Raw genomic sequence first — 19,458 nt, 5'->3', positions numbered from 1 at the left:
TATTGATACAAAACCCAAAATCTAATGAAATCTATATACATTCAAATCATTGACTACATATCTCAATGTGAAGAAAACCTAAAAAGACTGCTTTATTAGCAAAAATATTAACAACATATCAAGTGAAATTTTAAATTATTAGCATGTGAAATGCATTGTTATATAATGGCCACTATGAGACCTGGCCAGGTAGTTCAGTTGGTTAGACTATTGTCCTGATATGCCAAGGTTGGGGGTTTGATCCCAGGTCAGGGCACAAACAAGAATCAAACAATGAGTGCATAAATGAGTAGAACAACAAATTGGTCTTTCTTTCTCTCTCTTTCCCTCTCCCTCTCTCTCTCTAAAATCAATAAATAAAAAAGAATAATAACCATTACCATTGAAAACCCTCTATAAAAAGGTCCTGAATAAAACTATTTTGTGTTAACTAAGTTACCAAAATTATATTAGCAAATCCTGTTCACATAACCTTCAAAATATGTCTGTAATCTACTTTTTTTGCCACCTCCATTGCTTCCACTCTGGTCCAGCTCCTGTTTCCTTGCTTACACCCTTGAGCCCCTATTCAATGTATTACCAACAAAGGAATGTACACTTGACTCTTGAACAACAGTTTTGAACTGTGAAGGTCTACCTATACAGTATTCCTTCACTCATCGTGGGTATTATGTACTAGACCCCCCTGTGACAGGTGAAAGTCCGCAAAGTAGGAACCTTACATTTATTTTAGTATTTGTATTATTTTAAGGCTTTATAAACCCTTCCCACACACTTATAAACCATTCCCAGTCCATTATTAACCTTTCCCACTCCCTTATTAACCTTTTCCACACTTTTATAAACACTACTTATGTTCTTAAACATATTCTACACTCTTAAACCTATGTAACTTTAACAACATACGTATACAGTACCGCAAAATCCCGCAATATAGTGAAAAACCCGCGATAAATAATTAAATATAATATCAAAAAATCCCGTGATACAGTGAGGCTGCGATAAGTGAACCACGATATAGAGAAGGACTACTGTATGTAGATTTTTTTTTCAATAAATACAGTTAGCCCTTCTGTATCTACGGGTTTTGCATCTGGGGATTCAACCAGCCATGAATTGAAAATAATATTTCACATTCTCAACTGGAGTTTCACAACTGCAGATCAGAAATCTGTTTTCTTTTTTTTTAATTTTATTTTTTGATTTTTCAATTACAGTTGTCCCATTTTTCCCCCATTGCTCCCTCCCAGCCCACCCCTTCTCTCACAATCATAACCCTCCCCGTTGTCCATGTCCATGAGTCATTAATACACGTTCCTTGACTAAACCCTTCCCTTACTTATCCCCCTTCTCTCCCTCCCCCCTCCCCCCTATTGACTACTATTCTGTTCCTTGTCCTATTTAGTTCGTTTGTTTATGTTGTTCTTTAGTTTCCTGTATTAGGTGATATCATATGGTATTTTTCTTTCTTTGCCCGGCTTATTTCACCAAGCATAATTCTCTCTAGTTCCATCCATGTTGTTGCAAATGGCAGGAGTTCCTTCTTTCTCTCTGCTACATAATATTCCATTGTGTAAATGTACCACAGTTTTTTGATCCACTCATCTACAGATGGGCACTAAGGCTGTTTCCAGCACTTAGCTATTGTAAGCAGTGCTGCTATTAACATGGGGGTGCATAAGTTCTTTTGAATTAGGGTTTTATAATTTTTCAGATATAATCCTAGCAGTGGAATAGCTGGTTCAAAAGGCAGTTCCATTTTTAGTTTTTTGAGGTAATTTCATACTGTTTCCCATAGTGTCTGCACCAGTCTGCATTCCCACCAACAGTGCAGTAGCGTTCCCATTTCTCCACATCCTTGCCAGCATTTGTTGTTTGTTGATTTGTTGATAATGGCCATTCTGACTGGTGTTAAGTGGTATCTCATTGTGGTTTTTATTTGCATCTGATGGCCAATGATGTTGAGCATTTTTTCATGTGTCTATGGACCTTCTGTATGTCCTCTTTGGAAAAGTGTTTATTCAGGTCCTTGAGCAAAGGCATTTTTAACACAATGCTACTACATGAACTAAGAATCTGTTTTGCCCATTTAAGTTTTCAAATGGTCATTTCTGTCTTGTATATGTTTTATATATATACAAGGAGATATATTTTACTTTGTATATATGTACTTTCTTATATTAATTAAATGCAAAAGAATAACAGGGCATGCTAGTACCTTTGGACAAGTTTGACCCCTTACCTTTCCACACTTTTTATTCTCTTTGTTTATGAAACTGAAGAATAGTTTAAATAAAACTGCTATATATCTATTGGGTTTCTCAGTATTGACTGTTGATAATAACAGTATCATTTCCTATCACCACATTTGAAAAGCATTAATAAGATATTTCACAACTAATTTTACAGTAATGTGTATTTTGCATATTTTTCCAATGATTTATTTGCTATTATAACATGCCACTGGATTGTTTTGGAATTGCTTATGCTTTTCCTCAGCTTTTAACCACAAGAGTTTTAGCTAAAATTTCCCAAACATAGAAAATTTAACTCTACTTGATTTAAAAAAAAAAAAAGATTTTATTTATTTATTTTTAGAGAGAGGGGAAGGAGGGAGAAAGAGAGTAAGAGAAATATCAGTGTGAGTGAGAAACATCTGATCAGCTGCCTCTCATACGTACCCGAACTGGGAACTGAACCCGCAACCCAGGCATGTGCCCTGACCAGGAATCAAACCAGCAACCTTTCACTCTGTGGGATGACACCCAACCAACTGAACTATGACAGTCAGGGCTCTACTTCATTTTCCTAACCATTAAAATACATTAAAGAAGCCAGGCCTTTGATAATATGTCTTGAGGGAAGAAGAGCATCATGTCTGTGGATGCTGTGGGTTAGAGAGAGACCAGAGACAAAATATCACAGCATTGAAAGTAGACAACAGGTCCAAAGAGACCTCAGAGGCTCTTAGTGATTAGAGGCCTCAGAAGGGGTTGGAGGATTAGTAGGAAGGCCCACTGGTCTCCTTCCTTTCACGTCTCCATGTTTTGCTTGACACTGTTAGAGCCAGGGACTGACAGTTCTCATGAACTTGTTACTGGGATCAAATAGGCAAAGAGACTGAATAATGGTAATATTCATATTCCTAAGGGTACATGCCATGTTACATCCATAATTATTTCAGACTATTTTTAAAAATCTTCAAAGAAAATGCTGACTATTCTATATTGGAATAGTACAAAATGATAGATGTACAATATGTTTTACTATAGGAGCCAAATTCTCATTCTCCTCCCCCAGTTAACTTAGCACAGAATATTATTTGATTTTTAAAATATTCATTGAATTTTTTATTCCTCTCACACACACCATGCAAAAGAGGAATAGCAGAATTTTAGAATGCATGTATATTTTAACAAAAATAAGGAAACTGGAATAACAAGTGCTGCTTTAAGAATTAGTATAGTGATTCCACAAATATAAAGCAGTTAAATAAGAATATTAAAAAAATTGCTGATTATTATCATTATAAGTCAGTTTTCTTTTCACAAATATTAAAGTTGGTGATAAAAGTACTTACCTTCACATCCCTGTGAATTATGTTATTATCATGACAATAGCGTAGAGCTTCCAGTATCTGTCTCATGTAATGACTGTAGAAAAACAAAAGGAATATAAAACTGAAAAACCCTTTTATTATTCAAACTTACTATACAGTTGTCTCTAGTTTGTAACTCCCATCTTCATATTTGTTACGCATGGACACTTTCCATTCAAGTAGACAAGACTGGTGGAATGTGAGACTTAATTATGAAAAGTTGGCAGACTCATAAGTTTATGAGCTTTATGAAGAAATCATATGTTTTATATTTTCTAAGATATCTAAGCCAAAAGAATTTACTTATTTCATAAGTAAAATAGCTTTGCAAACTAAAAATTAAAGTTTAAAACATTTAAAAACACCCAACTATTCTCTGACACTCAGTTAATACTACTTAGTTACACTGGATGGCTATTAAGTGAATAGTGCTTAGAGGTACGCCAAGGATTCTTACTAAAGGGTTGGGAGCCTTTTACCTGCCAGCAGAGGCTGGCTCTCTTAACTTATTTCAATTTCACTGTAAGGATGAATTTAACAGGAGGGGAGAAACATCTTATGATTACATTTCTTTTTGCAACATAATCAAGTTTTAGTTGGGGCATCCTTGAACAAAGCGAAGTTTGTACTGGGTCTAAGTCCCAGGAAGTTGGACTCCTCACATGGCCAACGGGGGTCAGCTTCGGCTCCGCCCCACCCTGGGTCATTTTGAAGAACAGTCCTTAAAAAGTGGTAATAAGGTCCACTAGTAACAGGATGTGGCAAGGGTACTTTATTCAGTATTCCTTCAGAATTTACTTTGACTTCCCTCCATTCCAAAGTTCTTCTGAATTCCTGCTATTCTTTCTGAGTGTCTTCTTCATCTTCTCTTTCTCTTCATTTTACTTCTTTCATATCTTTCTCTTTTTTCCCATTATCCCTCTTTCTTTCTTATTTCCCTCCTTTTCCTCCCCCAACCAGCCATGACATAGAAATGCAATATACTCAACATTATTCATTGTATAGTATTTATTGAATTTTGTTTTACCTTTCCAGGTATTACATTCCTCACACTTTAAAATAAAAAAATAATTCAGTAGTAATCATAAATTACCTTGTGTGTTCTCTTGTGACTCAAGACAAAAAAATTTCCCCACGCCTGCTTTAAATTAAGACTTTTCTATCAAGTTCCCTCTTTGGTTGCTACAAACTCATATGGATGTCCCTCTAATTAGCATATGCAGTATTTCATATATTACAATTGAACAGAAGGTTCCATATTTAAAAAGGAAAAACAAACAAACAAACCCAGACTGTTCCTATATTTATTTTCCCCTCACAGCTAGGCTCTGAGCAGAGCGGTAGTCCCATGCAGTCAGTCCTTAGATGTTCCATTTTTCTTACTGTGCAAATGCACACATAAGGGGTTGTGGTTACATACTCTGCCTGGGCCACTGCAGCCTGTAATTAAGTGTCTATGTGAGTTAGGGATTCCTATCTTGGTGTTGCGGCTCCTTCCTGGTTCAAATCAGGCTTTGGAGGGTCTGTGACACTCCAGAAATGGCAGGAGCCACAAATGTGAAAGTGCTCTGTTAACTCTAAACCATGCTACAGAGGTTAAGTCATTATTATTACAATATCATGATTACTGTTAAATTTAGTCAAAGATTTAGGAGCAGCCTATTTGTGTACTAGATGTGAACACTGGAGTAGCGGGTAAGTTTAAATTATGTAATGTGGACAGACACAGATTATATTACACTATAGACTACTTTGGATATATGGTATGAAGACAGCCACTTATATCTTTAGCTTAAAGAAAATTCCTATCTCAAAGCCTCATTTAAAAAAACTCACTGAATGAACATCTTAAAATATGAATATCAGAGTATTCAATTATTTGGCCCAAGTATCGTACATATCAGAATCTCTGGGGTGAGTATGGGGGGTAGAATTATTTTCTTCCCAGATATTACAGATTTAAACTGAGCTTTCTCCACACTCCCAGTCACGACCTGGGGAGGCTCTGCATTTGAACAGCACACCAGCAGGCAGAATAGAGAACCAAAATCCACCCATATGTCCTAGAGAGTTCCTGACTAAACTTGAATCAAAGAGCTTCAGTTCATGAAGCAGCATGGTAGCCTATACTTTCAGAAAAAATCAGCAATATGTTTGTTTCCATCTTCCCTAAGGATCAGGAATGATGAGAACTCTGAGGAAGGAGGGAACTGGCCAGTGATTCACTCACTTCCTTTGGAAGGAGGCATTTTGGGGGTGGTGGGGTAGTGAAAGAAAAGGAGGTGACTCAGTCTACTTTCCTTGTGAACTCTGGGTAAAAGGATTAATGCTCTTTACTAGGCAGAAGAAAACTGACCTCTACAATGCCCTTAGGGATTACCTGTGGTAAAGAGAACCCAGGTTCTTTGAGGCATGGATGGCTTTCTGAAGGATGTCATGTAAGCTATACAACTCTCTGGGTATACAACGGAGCGGTTTCATATTGAAATGTTCCCCTCTGTGTGTAATCCCACAAACCTCATGTAGAGCCCTCATCTATTCTGGACCAGAGGTGCATTTCTGATGCAGGAAGGAAAGACGTGGGAAGCTGCCCTTGAAGCTGCCTCTTTCTGCTTCAGCTGAGCCTGTTGATTGCTTGTATCTTATAATTATTTGTAAACTTTGATACTGGGTAAGAAGATCTCTGATTTGTGATACTATGATTTCATAATTTGATCCTGTATATTAGCTTACTCCATAACTCATCATCCCTGAAAGAACAGAGGTAATCACTAATTGGGTTGTAAGGACTGAACAGTTTTGTTTTAGCCATGCTCTGCTACTCCTCTTGAAGCTCAGCCAGTTGCAGAAAAACAACATTATCAATGTGGTTACTTGGTGTGTCAGAGCCTTCTTGCAGTTGGTCTCACTAGAATACTGATGTAAGCTGAATTTCCCAACAATGAATCACACACAGAATCAGAGAAGAAGGAAGGTTAGAAGTCATCTGGTTTACCACTCTAACCAAAAGGAGGGATCTATCTGCCCTGTTACATTGCCATTGATCCTCTGCAATAGGGGACATACCTGATAGCACTTTCTGAGGCTGCCCCCCCGTCTCTTTTGTAATTTTTAGGATGGGTTTTTAATAAATTGTGTCAGACCTCTCTTTTTGCAGTGTCACATGCTGGTCCCAATGCTATTCTTTTCTGATCCATTCTGGGAAATTCTTTACATAAAATCCTCACTTGAACAGCAAATACAGGTATATTTTAAAACCAACAAAGAGACTTCCGGCCAAGATGGAGACTTAGGCTGACACGCTCGATCTTCCTCTACAACTAGAAAGGAATACAACTACCTCAAAACAAAAGATAACTAGAAATTCCAGAAAATAAAACTACACAGAAGCCCAGCGTACGAAGTCTTGTGGGACAGGTAAGAAGAGTGAAAGTGGGCGGTGCTGTTTGCGGTAGCACCAGGGACAGCAGCAGGGAGAGCAATACCTGCTGCAGTTGAGCACCAGCACCTCCCGACCCCAACGCTGGGAAAAACAGCCACCACATTGCCTCCCACGGTGAGGCCCAGAGGGTAGGAGGACGGATCCTGGTCTCCCAGCGGAGAATAACGGCAGGAATCCATCCTGGACTCCCGCCCTCACACAAAGCGCCACAGCGCCATGAAAAAGGTTGCAGATCGCCGCCCATCCCCGGGTTGTGACGAGTACACAAGCTCTGCCTCCTATAGCCTGCTCAAGAAGCAAAGTAAACACAAATCTGTCAAAACGAGGCGGACAACTATAGAAATCCCGGTGGCGCAGCTCACCAGGCAACAGATGAAAAATTTGACAGATGAACAAATACGAAACCTTTAAGAGGCTCAATTCAGAGCTATAGTCATTAGGTGGCTTACAGAATTAACAAAAGATTTGAAACAAGATGAGAAAGGATTGAAAGCCACTCATACTGAAAAGAATGAAAACACATACAAGACAAGTGGTGAGGAAATAAAATCCAGAGACCAAATCAACAAACTGGAACATAGGGAAGGAACAAACAGTCAACCAGTACAGAGAGAGGAAAACAGAAAGCAAGGAAAGTGAGGTGAGGATCAGAAACCTCTGGGACAGCTATAAAGAGATCGAACATACGGATTACAGGATTGCCAGAGGGTGAAGAAGAAGAACTAGAAATTGAAAAATTAAGTGAAAAAGTAATAAAGCAGAACTTCCTGAACTTGGGGAAGGAAATAGACTTACAGGTCCAGGAAGCACAGAGAGTTCCAGAAAAACTGGACCCAGGGAGAACCACTCCAAGACACATTATAATCAAAGTGTCAAAAATTAAAGGTAAAGAGAGACACTTAAAAGCAGCAAGAGAGAAGAGGAGAATTATGTACAAAGGGGTCCCAATTAGACTATCAGCTGACTTCCCAAGGGAGACCCTGCAGGCAAGAAGGGATTGGCAAGAAATATTCAAAGTAATGAAAATCCAAAACCTACAACCACGAATACTCTATCCAGCGAAATTGTCATTCAGAATAGAAGGGCAGAGAAAGTGTTTCCCGGACAAAATAAAACTGAAAGAGTTCATCAGATCCAAACCACTATTATATGAGATGTTAAAGGGACTGGTTTAGAAGAAGGAGGATCAAAACTATGAACATTAAAATGAAAATTGCATCACAACAACCAACAACAGAAGCTAGGGAATTGAAACAAAGGCAAACTAAGTAGGCAACCAGAGTGGAAAAAGAACTATAGGTATGGGGAACATACTGGGGGGAGGTCAGCAGGGAGGGGGAAGGGGGAGAGAAGGGAGATAGTACAGGAATTAAGAAGCATAGGAGGGAATGGAATAGACAGGAAGAGGTTGAGGAGAACTATATGCACAACCAATGGACATGGACTAAAAGGGGGGGATAAATGGAGGGAGGGGGGCCACCAGGTGGAGGGGAGCAGAGGGAAGGGAACTTGGGACAACTGTAACAGTATAATCAATAAAACATTAAAAAAATAAAAAATAAGTAAAACCAACAAAGAGGCTTTCACAGATGTATATAAACATCTACTTTTTCTATAAATTGTGAGACTGGGAGAGACATCAAGTCATTTCACGTATAACATCATCTCTACATGCTACTATTCTCCCCATCCTGACACACAGCCTAGTGGCAGTGACAAGATTGCAGTTAAGGAAAAGCAATATGGATGAGCAGGAACAGAGTAAGAGTAGAGCTGGTTTAACATGAACTCTGCCAACATATAAGCCAGGGAGCCTGGTATTATTGTGGTTCAGAAAGGAAAAGGTCATCTTCTTCCATCGAGCTTCACTATTTTATAAAATCAACATTCAGAATTTTTAGTTTTACTTATTTGATGGTGCAGTTGAAACTACAAAAGGCAAGTCACCTCAAATTCTTGAAGAAATAAATATAAACAATGATATGCAAAAATCTGAGAGTTTTATGTAGTCAGATAAAGTGGTTTACCACTATTTCCATAAGAAAAGTCAAGATACCACTGATTGTTTTTGGTATTAAAAATGCCTTTTAATTCTGAAACACAATAAAGAACACAAATTTAAAATTATGATAAGAATTGAAAACAATAGAAAAATGGTATTAAAAAACCAGAGAGTGGGCTTGAATGAGCATGGCACAAAAGAAAAGAGGATATTTAGCTTCAGGTGTACCATGAATATACCAGAAGTTTAAAGAAGTAATTATAGTTTATGTAAACTTTCACTTTCTTCTTTTCTCTAGCTCCAGTAGTACAAGACAGCAGCTACCTCAAATTGAGTATATTATTTATTTTGTGTTATAGCTATCGCTGCTCCATCTTCGGAGACTGGGGCCTGCGGCCCTTCCTCCTCAGGTAAGAGGAGGCAGGGCAATCAATTTGAAGAAAGTCAAGCCACTCTGGGCTCAAAGTTGCATTAGGTAATCTTCTAAGCTGTTTCCAGGTATATCTGTCCATGATGCCGTAATTATTAAAAAAATGACAGGAGGGAGGAAGTTATAATCATTTAATGGTAACTGTTTCTTAAATGGTAGAAATTTTCATAAATCCTAATGGGTTTGTGGGTTTGAACCCTTCAACATAATTATGGTTGGTGAATGAAGAGATATGTTGTATCCTATTAACGTATGTACTCCATGTATTAAAAAGGCAGCTCACTGAAGTGCATATTTATGATATGATTGTCACGAAAGCATAAAGCTTATTACTCTAAATCTATAAGAAGTGGCCCAGTGCATGACTCCTGAGATTTTTCATTTCCTCCTTATTTTGAGTCATTAGTTCTTTACAACGACTCCACCACCTAGAACAATGGTTGCCATTTGACTGGGAGATCACACACTGGCCTGAAGCAAATATATTCAACAGAAAAACTGTGCTTTTATTTCTGTTCCTTCTGCTCTTCTGTGCTTTTTCTGAGATTAACTGGCCACATGACAAGTTGCTATCACTAAAAGGCAAACCAAGAACAAATGAGGCAGTATCTGCCAAGAAACAAAAACAAACACACAAACAAAAAGCCCAAGTTTAATTCTACATGGTTCCAAAGCTATCAAATCCCTCCTTGTATAAAAGTCATGAGGGGGCAGGGGTTGGGAAACTGGGTGAAAGAGGCGAAGAGACTAAGAAGCACGAATTGGTAGTTGCAAAACAGTCATAGGTAAGTAAGCATAGGAAATTATAGTCACTAATACTGTAATAATTATGTATGGTGCCAGTTGGGGTACTGGAAATATGGAGAACACTATGTAAAGTATATGATTGTCTAACCACTAAGCTGTACCCCTGAAACCAATAAAATTGAAAAGAATAAAATTGAATGGAAAAAAGCCATCAGAAATGGGAGAGATAGCAGTGTTGATATGAAACTGTAAACTCATATTAATAGATAAATTCACTGTTCAGTATTTTGCATGTCTAGTCACTATTTGGTTCCACTAAGGCACATGAAAACAGATATGCTCCTTGTAGGAAAGAGTGGCAGCATGGTCATCATCAGTTCAAAGAACTGGCCACTTCATGTGGGTTTTTTTTTTTTTTCTTCATTTCTTTTACATTCACCTTGATCTCTGGAAGGTTGATACAAATTACATACCTGGCCACAGCTTCACTGTATACAAAACCAGCGTCAGCTCGTTTTACGATTTCAAAACATAGATCTGCTCCATCCATACTGCAGAGAAATGTGAAAAAGAATATAAGAAAAGAGGAAGTTTCAGGATGAAAACACTGGAAGTGAATACATTGTAACAAAGTTATTAACTGACTTACAGCTAATGATTTCAACAAATTAGTTAAACCTCCTTTCTTTCAATGAAAATTAGACAAATAATAAAGGACATTATTACCATCTTAACACTGAAAATGTACAGGGAAAAAAATAGGAAGAACAAGTAAACGGTATCATCAAATAACTTAAGGTATAGTAATTTAATATTCTAAGACTACAACAAGAATTCTAAAACATTTAGCTATTGTTATCACCACTAAATGAGAATTCAAGCTATATACTGTGGAAGAAAAAAAATAATTATCTAATCCATAACTTATTTTTGTTTACACTTCCATTACCAAAGTTAACTGCTACAAACATATTTTTAATTATATTTTATTAATTATGCTATTACAGTTGTCCTGATTTTCTCCCTTTGCCCCACTCCACCCAGCACCCTCAACTCCCTCAGGCGATCCCCCCATCATGGTTCATTTCCATGGGTCATGCGTATAAGTTCTTTGGCTACTCCATTCCCTATACTGTATTTTACAGCCTTGTGGCTATTCTGTGAGTAGCAATTTGTACTTAGTCTCCTCACCTCTTCATCCATTCCTCTACACCCCCTTCCCATCTAGCAACCATCAAAATGCTCTCTGTATCCATGAGTCTGTCCCTGTTCTTGTTTGCTTAGTTTCTTTTTTAGATTCAATTGTGGACAGATATGTATTTATTCACTGTCATTTTATTGTTCATAGTTTTGATCTTCTTTTTCTTAAATAGGTACCTTTCACATTTCACATAATAATGGTTTGGTAATGATGAACTCCTTTAGTTTTTTTCTTGTCTGGGAAGCTCTTTATCTGCCATTTCATTCTAAATGATAGCTTTGCTGGGTAGAACAGTCTTGGCTGTAGGTCCCTGCTTTTCATGACTTTGAATATTTCTTGCCAATATCTTCTAGCCTGCAAAGTTTCTTTTGAGAAATCAGCTGACAGTCTTATGGGAACTCTTCTGTAGGTAACTAACTTCTTTCCTCTTGCTGCTTTTAAGATCCTCTCTTGATCTCTAACCTTTGGCATTTTAATTACGATGTGTCTTGGAGTGGGCCTCTTTGCATCCATCTTGTTTGGGATTCTCTGTGCTTCCTGGACTTGCATGTCTGTTTCCTTCACCAAATTAGGGAATCTTTCTTTCAGTATTTTTTCAAATAGATTTCCAATTTCTTGCTATTTCTCTTCTCCTTCTGGCACTCCTTTGATGGCGAATGTCAGACCTCTTGAAGTTGTTCCAGAAGCTGCTTATACCACCTTCATATTTTTGGATTCTTTTTCTCTTTTTGTTGTTCTGAATGGTTGTTTTTCTGCTTCCTTATATTCCAAATCATCGATTTGATTCTTGGCTTCATTCTTTCTATTGTTGTTTCCCTGGAAATGGTTCTTTATTTCAATTGGTGTTTCCTTTGTTTCTGACTGGATCTTTTTTATGCTGTTGAGGTCCTCACTAAGTTCCTTGAGCATCCTTATAACCAGTGTTTTGAACTCTGCATCTGATAGACTGCTTATCTCCATTTTGTTTAGTTCTTTTCCTGAAGTTTTGATTTGTTCTTTCATTTGGGCCATGTTTCTTTGTCTCCTATTTTGGCAGCCTCCCTGTATTTGTTTCTTTGTATTAGGTAGAACTGCTCTGACTCCCTGTCTTGTTAGTGTGGCCTAATATAGTAGGTGTCCTGTAGGGTCCAGTGGCACAGCCTCCCCTATCACCCAAGCTGGGAACTTGAGTTGCATCCTTTGTGTGGGCTGAGTACACCCTCCTCTTGTAGTTGAGCCTTGGTTGCTGTTGGCAGATCAATGGGAAAGATTTACCCAGGCCAGTCAGCTGCAATGAATGGCTGTGACCACTGACCAACAACCTCCACCCTCCGTGGAGAATCAGCTATGCAGGGGCAAGGTGGTGGTGCTCTGACATGGTCTGTAGCTGTCCCCTAGGTGTGCTGGCCCAGGTCAGCCCCAACCTGTGCTTTGCCTGGGGCCACCCTGCCTATGCTATAAAGCAATCTGAAATGGCTGCTACTTGTGCTGGACTTGGAGATTCCCAGGTGAAGCCAAGCTGTGAATCTAGGCTGGCTGCTGCTAGTGCCAGGCCTTGGGCTCACTGAGGTCAACTGTTGCTTGTTTGAGAGGATTTAGAAAGTGGTGAAGGATGAGCCAAGACCAGCCACTCATATGGAAAAGCAGCTTGGGTGGGCTCATAAGTTGGGTGGGGCAGAGTCTCTGGGGATCTCCAAGACAGGTCAAACAGAGTTAGCAAGGTTGATGGAGTCTCAGATGTGGTACCAGCTTGCTGGCTCTGTGGGGAAAGGGTTTAGAAAAGGGACAGTGGCCTCTGCTTGTCTTGATACCAGACACTTCAGCTCCTCTCTATATGTCACTGGGACCTTTCAAGCTGCTACCCCAGTGCTGGAGCTCAGAGGGAGTGAATCTGAGTAGGTGAGTTCGTGTGTGGGTTCTTTAAGATGAACTGCTTGGGGCTCCAGCAGTTTCTTCCACGGACTCAATCCCTGCTGGGTTTTGCAGCGGAAATTTGTGGGGGCTTATCTTCCTGGCACTGGAACCCTGGGCTGGGGGACCTGGTTTGGGGCTGGGCCTCCTCGCTCCCAAGATATCCCTCCTGAATTTTTATCCACCACACGTGAGTGAGGGATCAGCCCAATCTGGGTCTGTGCCCCTCTTACAAGTCTGGATGGATATGGTTTTTTTTTTTAATTAAGTAATTTTTTATTGTTATTCTATTACATTTGTCCCTATTTTTTCCCTTTTGCCCTCCTCTGCTCATACCACCCCCACTCCCACAGTCAATTCCCACACTGTTGTCCATGTCCGTGGGTCATTCATACATGTTCTTTGTCTAGTCCCTTCCCCTTCTTTCCACCATTATCCCCCTTCCCTCTGGTCACTTACAGTCTGTTCCATGTTTCCATGCCTGTGGTTATATTTTGTTCATTAGTTTATTTTGTTCATTAGATTCCTTTTATAAGTCAGATCATATGGTATTTATCTTTAACTGCCTGGCTTATTTCACTTAGCATAATATTCTCCAGTTCCATCCATGCTGTTGCAAAAGGTAGGAGTTCCTGAGTTCCTTCTTTCTTAGTGCTGCGTAGTATTCCATTTGGTAAATGTACCACCAGTTTTGGATCCACTCATTTACTGATGGGCACTTAGGCTGTTTCAAGCATTGGCTATTGTAAATAGTGCTGCTATGAACATAGGGATGCGTAGGTTCTTTTGAATTGGTGATTCGAGATTCTTAAGGTATATTCACAGAAGTGGAATCACTGGGTCAAAAGGTAGTTCCATTTTTAGTTTTTGAGGAAATTCCATACTGTTTTCTATAGAGGCTGCACCAGTCTGCATTCCCACCAACAATGCACTAGGGTTCCCTTTTTTCCACATCCTCGCCAGCACCTGTTGCTTGTTGATTTATTAATGATGGCCATTCTGACAGGTGTGAGGTGGTACCTCACTGTGGTTTTAATTTGCATCTCTGATGGCTAGTGATGTTGAGCATTTTTTCATATGTCTATGGGCCTTCTGTATGTCCTCCATGGAGAAGTGTTTGTTTAGATCCTTTGCCCATTTTTAAATTGGATTGTTTGTCTTCCTGGTGTTGACTTGTCTGAGTTCTTTATATATTTTGGAAATCAAATCCTTGTACAAGGTATCATTGGCAAATATGTTCACCCATACAGTTGGTTCCTTTTCATTTTGATAATGGTTTCTTTAGCCATGCAGAACTTTTTAGTTTGATGTAGTCCCATTTGTTTATTTCTTCCTTTATTTCCCTTGCCCAAGGAGATACATTGGCAAAAACATTGCTACATGGGATATCTGAAATTTTCCTACCTATGTTTTCCTCTAGGACTTTTATGGTATCATGATTTACATTTAAATCTTTTATCCATTTTGAGTTTATTCTGGTGTATGGTGTAAGTTGGTGGTCTAGTTTCATTTTTTTTGCATGTACCAGTCCAGTTCTTCCAACACCATTTATTGAAGAGGCTATCTTTACTCTGTTTTATGCTCCTGCCCCCTTTGTTAAATATTAATTGACCATAGAGACTTGGGTTTATTTCTAGGTTCTTTACTCTGTTTCACTGATCGATTAGTCTGTTCTTATGCCAATACCACACTGTTTTTATTAGTGACCTTGTAGTATAGTTTGATATCAGCTATTGTGATCCCTCCTTTGCTCTTCTTTCTCAAGATTGCTGACGCTATTCGGGGTCTTTTTCAGTTCCACATAAATTTTTGAAGTATTTGTTCTAGATCTCTGAAATATGCCATTAGCATTTTAATAGGAAATGCTTTCAGTCTATAGATTGCTTTGGGTTATATGAATATTTTAATGATAGATGTGGTTTCTTTAATCCTGTAGTTGTCAGACTTCCATTCAACTCAATTTCTGACAGTTCTGAGTGGTGGTTGTTCTATATTTTAGTTGTAATTTTGATATGGTTGTGCGAAGAAGTGAGCCACACCTGCCTAAGCCACCATCTTGACTGGAAGTCCCACAAACATATCCTAACAGTGATGTGTTGATAACACAATGTCACTTATCTTGTCCCCAAACTTAAAATGGTGCTCTGTTTCTTACCAGATCAGTAATGCCTCTTGTTGTCTTGGCCACACCTTGCTTCTATCTTCCCTAATGACTTTTCAAGAATACCTCACTCTCTAGGCACATTAGTCTTATCACTACTCCCTGAATATACCATTTTCTTTCTTTCTTTTCCTTTTTTTGGCCACATACTTCTGCACATATTATTTCTCGTATTCAAAACCTACCTTAATTCAATCCCACCTTCCCCCAAAAGTCCCCCAAATGGTTACTAGCTACATTAAATCCTTCTTTTGCTTAAATTCTATAACAACCCCATCTAGCCCATATCATAACATTTTACAGTTACATACACATATATGTGTATACATGGAATTTTTGCCAGATCATTACATATATTAATGCAATTATACAAATATTAATAGTTAATGTTTTCATACTTTAAGGCTTATAAAGTGCTTTCAAATTCAGTATCTCATTCATTCATTTATTCAGTAGCTCAGACTCTAATATATCTTCTGCAAGTATTATACTGAGGGAATAGAGACTTCTAAAAGGGAAAGTAAAGGGACTAACTATTCATTATTATTACTAATAATTACTAAATAGTTATAATAATTATTAATATTACTATTCATCAATCATCACAGGAAGTACTTCCTTGTTACAGCTCCTTTCATTCTTATAATTATCCCATGAGGTCAGTATCCTTCTCATTCTTAAATAATTTGTCTAAGTGAGTAGAGAAATATGTGACAGGGACAGGATTCAAATGCTTGTGTTCAATGCTCTTTCCATTACCTGAGGTACATCTACCGGGTGTGCAAGGACCAAATGCACATATGGAGGGGGCAAAAACCCCAGAATTATCTTCTGGAGGGTGGACCCCTTCTAGTACAGGCTTCCCCTGCTAGTGAGTGTTCTAGGAACCCATGTGTAGCAGTGTACCAGTTGGCATTGTTGTGAGAGGCTGCGTTTGGCTTCAGTGAATTTTTTTTGGAAGATTTTCTATGTGTTTGCCCATCTCATGATGGGTGATTTACAAAGTGCACCTGCCTACACCGTACTGAGTGTTCAGCAGTTTTTGACACAAAACGGTATGATTCCTGTGCGCCCCACTCTCCCTATTCATCTGATCTTTCCCATGAGCAACTCCTTTTTCATTTCCTTGGATGAAAAAAGTCCTCAAAGGGAAATGTTTTGCAGATGTGGAAGAGGTAAAACAAAACCGGGCAGAAGCACTAAAAGGCATCAAAATCAACAAGTTCAAAAACTGTTTTTGAGCAGTGGAAAAAATGTCTTACTAGGTGTATTGCATCAAATGGAGAGTACTTTGAAAGTAACTGGCTGCTGTGCTTGGTAGGGGTCCGTCCCGCATCTAAGGCAGGAAGATGGTGGCCGCAAAGAAGACGAAAAAGTCGCTGGAGTCGATCAACTCTAGGCTCCAACTTGTTATGAAAAGTGGGAAGTACGTGCTGGGGTACAAGCAGACGCAGAAGATGATCAGGCAAGGCTAAGCCAAACTGGTCATCCTCTCCAACAACTGTCCAGCCTTGAGGAAATCTGAAATTGAGTACTATGCCATGTTGGCCAAGACTGGTGTCCATCACTACTGTGGCAATAATATTGAGTTGGGCACAGCGTGTGGAAAATACTACAGAGTATGCACACTGGCTATCATTGATCCAGGTGATTCTGATATCATTAGAAGCATGCCAGAACAGACTGGTGAAAAGTAAATCATGCAAAATTTTTCTTTAATAAAACTGTCCAGAGCTTGGTTTAAAAAAAAAAAAAAAAAAAGAAAGTAACTGAAGTTTAAACATGTAAGAAAAAATACATAATTTTTAATAAATATATTCTGGGTTTTTGGTTCCTCCCACCTCGTATTCAAGCTAAAAAGTTCAACAATAACACGAAGTCCTAAAAAACCAGTATATTTCATAGTTTCAACATATTCAGTTCCAATTCCCAACAAAAGACTGAGCATACAGTAAATATTTAATGAATCGTTGGTTGTGTTATTTAAATCTTGGTGTGGTTTTATGTAAATGAAACACTTTAACTTTTAAACAAAGCTTTACAAATTACACCTAATTTCCATTTCACAGCTACTGAGTGTTTTCCAATGTCAAATAGGATTCTTTGCCAAAATAGTTCTTACAATGGCCTAGTCTACTCTGAAGTATAGCAGCATTTATTTTCCACCATCAGAAATAAGCCCAGATGAACAGGATTGTGCATCTTTGTGAACGACCCTGATCACCTGCTATAATAAGAGTGCTACAAGTGGAGTTATTAGGTGAAGGAGCACATACAATAACACTTTTGATACACACACTGTTGGAAAAACTCTAGCAATCTATACTGCCACTACTGAGTGTGAAAGTGTCCTTTCTTCTATCTTGCCTCCACTCGTCGTCGTCGGCAGCCGTCCGTCTCGAGAGACGATGGTGTAGCTTCTTCAGAGTCTATCTGCACCGCCAAGAATGGCTGTGCAGTCCGACTCGGGAGTGACATGGTATCTGTCTCCTCCCGTGTTGAATCGACATCTTGCGATGACGCTGAAGCTACAGAGCCTGGGCAGGGTAATATGGAGGGTCTGCTGTTGCCCATGCAGCAGACCCCCCCTCTCTTCGCAGCTGAAGGGTCCAAGGGAAAGACGGAGTCGATACAGCTTGGGTTCAGGTGCGCCGCAGGAGTTGCCGGTGTTGACTACAACGTCAAACCGCCTTAGGGACTCCGGCTCCGGATTTTCTGTCGGGGTTTACTCCCTTAGCCTTTCCCCTGAAGAGGTATGCCGCAAGGCAGCGGAGGTTTTTTGGAGTCAGAGTTTTCCTTCTCTGATGTACCCTGACTGGAAGATCGAACCAGCGACACTTAGCTCGCAGGCCGACGCTCAATCCACTGAGCTAAACCAGCCAGGGCCTTGCCTCCACTAAGATGGCTATTATTGTTAATTTTTGCCAATTAGGAGGAAAAAACATCATTTGTGATTGCTTTAATTTGCATTCCCTTAATTACTAGAGAGGCTGAATATTTTTCATTTCTTGTATTGTGGAGAGAAAAGATACTATTTTTAAAGCTGGCTGCAGTTTAAGCTGGTTGGTTGATCTATGAGGACTAAAAACACCTCACTTAGAGAAAATTATAGTTTTGTTTAGGTGTTTTCCTTTTCAATTGTGAAATGTGAGGGTAAGCACTATTCAACTTAGATGAGTGAGCAGTTAGGCAAAGGAGAGAGCTAAATTGATGGCATCATAAAGCAGTTAAGAATCTGGGAGTTGTCCTGAGAGCTAGAGGAAGGCTTTTGGAGGGACTTGGAAGAGGAAAACAGTCTCTGGGGTAGGAGAAGGTGACAAGGTGGTGAGAAGCCAGCCTATGGAGGAAACCAGTCAGTGAGAACTAACTGGAAATTATTTACTGCACTGTGCAATTACTGGCATGGATCAATCCAATTTTTCTGGTCATATCTAAAATACTAGTACTTGACATGACAATCTCTACACATGAACATACACACACATCAAGCAAGATGAATGAAAGAAATCTATAGTTACAGAATACACTGGAAAGGAATCTTAAATCAAAATAATTGCCAACGTAAATTCTCTTTTCACCAATACCTTTAAAAAATTAAGGTAAGAAAATTATTTTAGGTAAGCAGAAAACCAAGAGAATTTGCCACCAGTATACCTATTCCTAAAGGAAATACAAAAGAATATTCCTCAGATAGAAGAAAAATGAAGTCAAATAAAAACTCAGATATGCAGGAAGTCATGAAAAACATACAATGTGATAAAAATGTATATTCATGCACCACTTGACTATGGGAATATGTTCTAAGAAATACATTGTTAGGCAATTTCATCATTGTATGAACATCCTAGAGTGCACTTAATGAACCTAGATAGTACAGCCTACTACACACCTAGGCTAGAGGTATACCACTGTGACAGTAGATGAATCTAAATGAACAATGACTGTATAAAACAACCATTTTCTCACTTCCTCTCTGCAGAGAAACTA

At 38.9% G+C, this 19,458-nt stretch overlaps 1 protein-coding gene and 1 pseudogene across 10 annotated transcripts in view; one reads left to right on the top strand and one right to left on the bottom strand.

Annotated features, from left to right (window-relative positions):
* Positions 1 to 19,458, bottom strand: part of CASK (calcium/calmodulin dependent serine protein kinase) — a 419,618-nt gene that overhangs the window by 196,401 nt on the left and 203,759 nt on the right. For all 10 annotated transcript variants that reach the window (XM_090265298.1, XM_090265289.1, XM_090265291.1 and 7 more), the window contains 2 exons: positions 10,693 to 10,770; positions 3,581 to 3,653 (listed from right to left, as the gene is read on the bottom strand). In XM_090265298.1, coding sequence (XP_090121424.1) covers positions 3,581 to 3,653; positions 10,693 to 10,770 — 151 coding nt within the window. The remainder of the gene's footprint in view (positions 1 to 3,580; positions 3,654 to 10,692; positions 10,771 to 19,458) is intronic.
* LOC149991558 (large ribosomal subunit protein eL30 pseudogene) lies at positions 16,780 to 17,209 on the top strand (annotated as a pseudogene).

Source organism: Furipterus horrens, unplaced genomic scaffold (genome assembly GCF_987537825.1).
Source record: "Furipterus horrens unplaced genomic scaffold, mFurHor1.1.pri manual_scaffold_17, whole genome shotgun sequence".
NCBI lineage: Eukaryota > Metazoa > Chordata > Mammalia > Chiroptera > Furipteridae > Furipterus > Furipterus horrens.
Note: the sequence above shows the minus strand (reverse complement) of the source record. Positions and strands in the feature narration are given on the sequence as shown.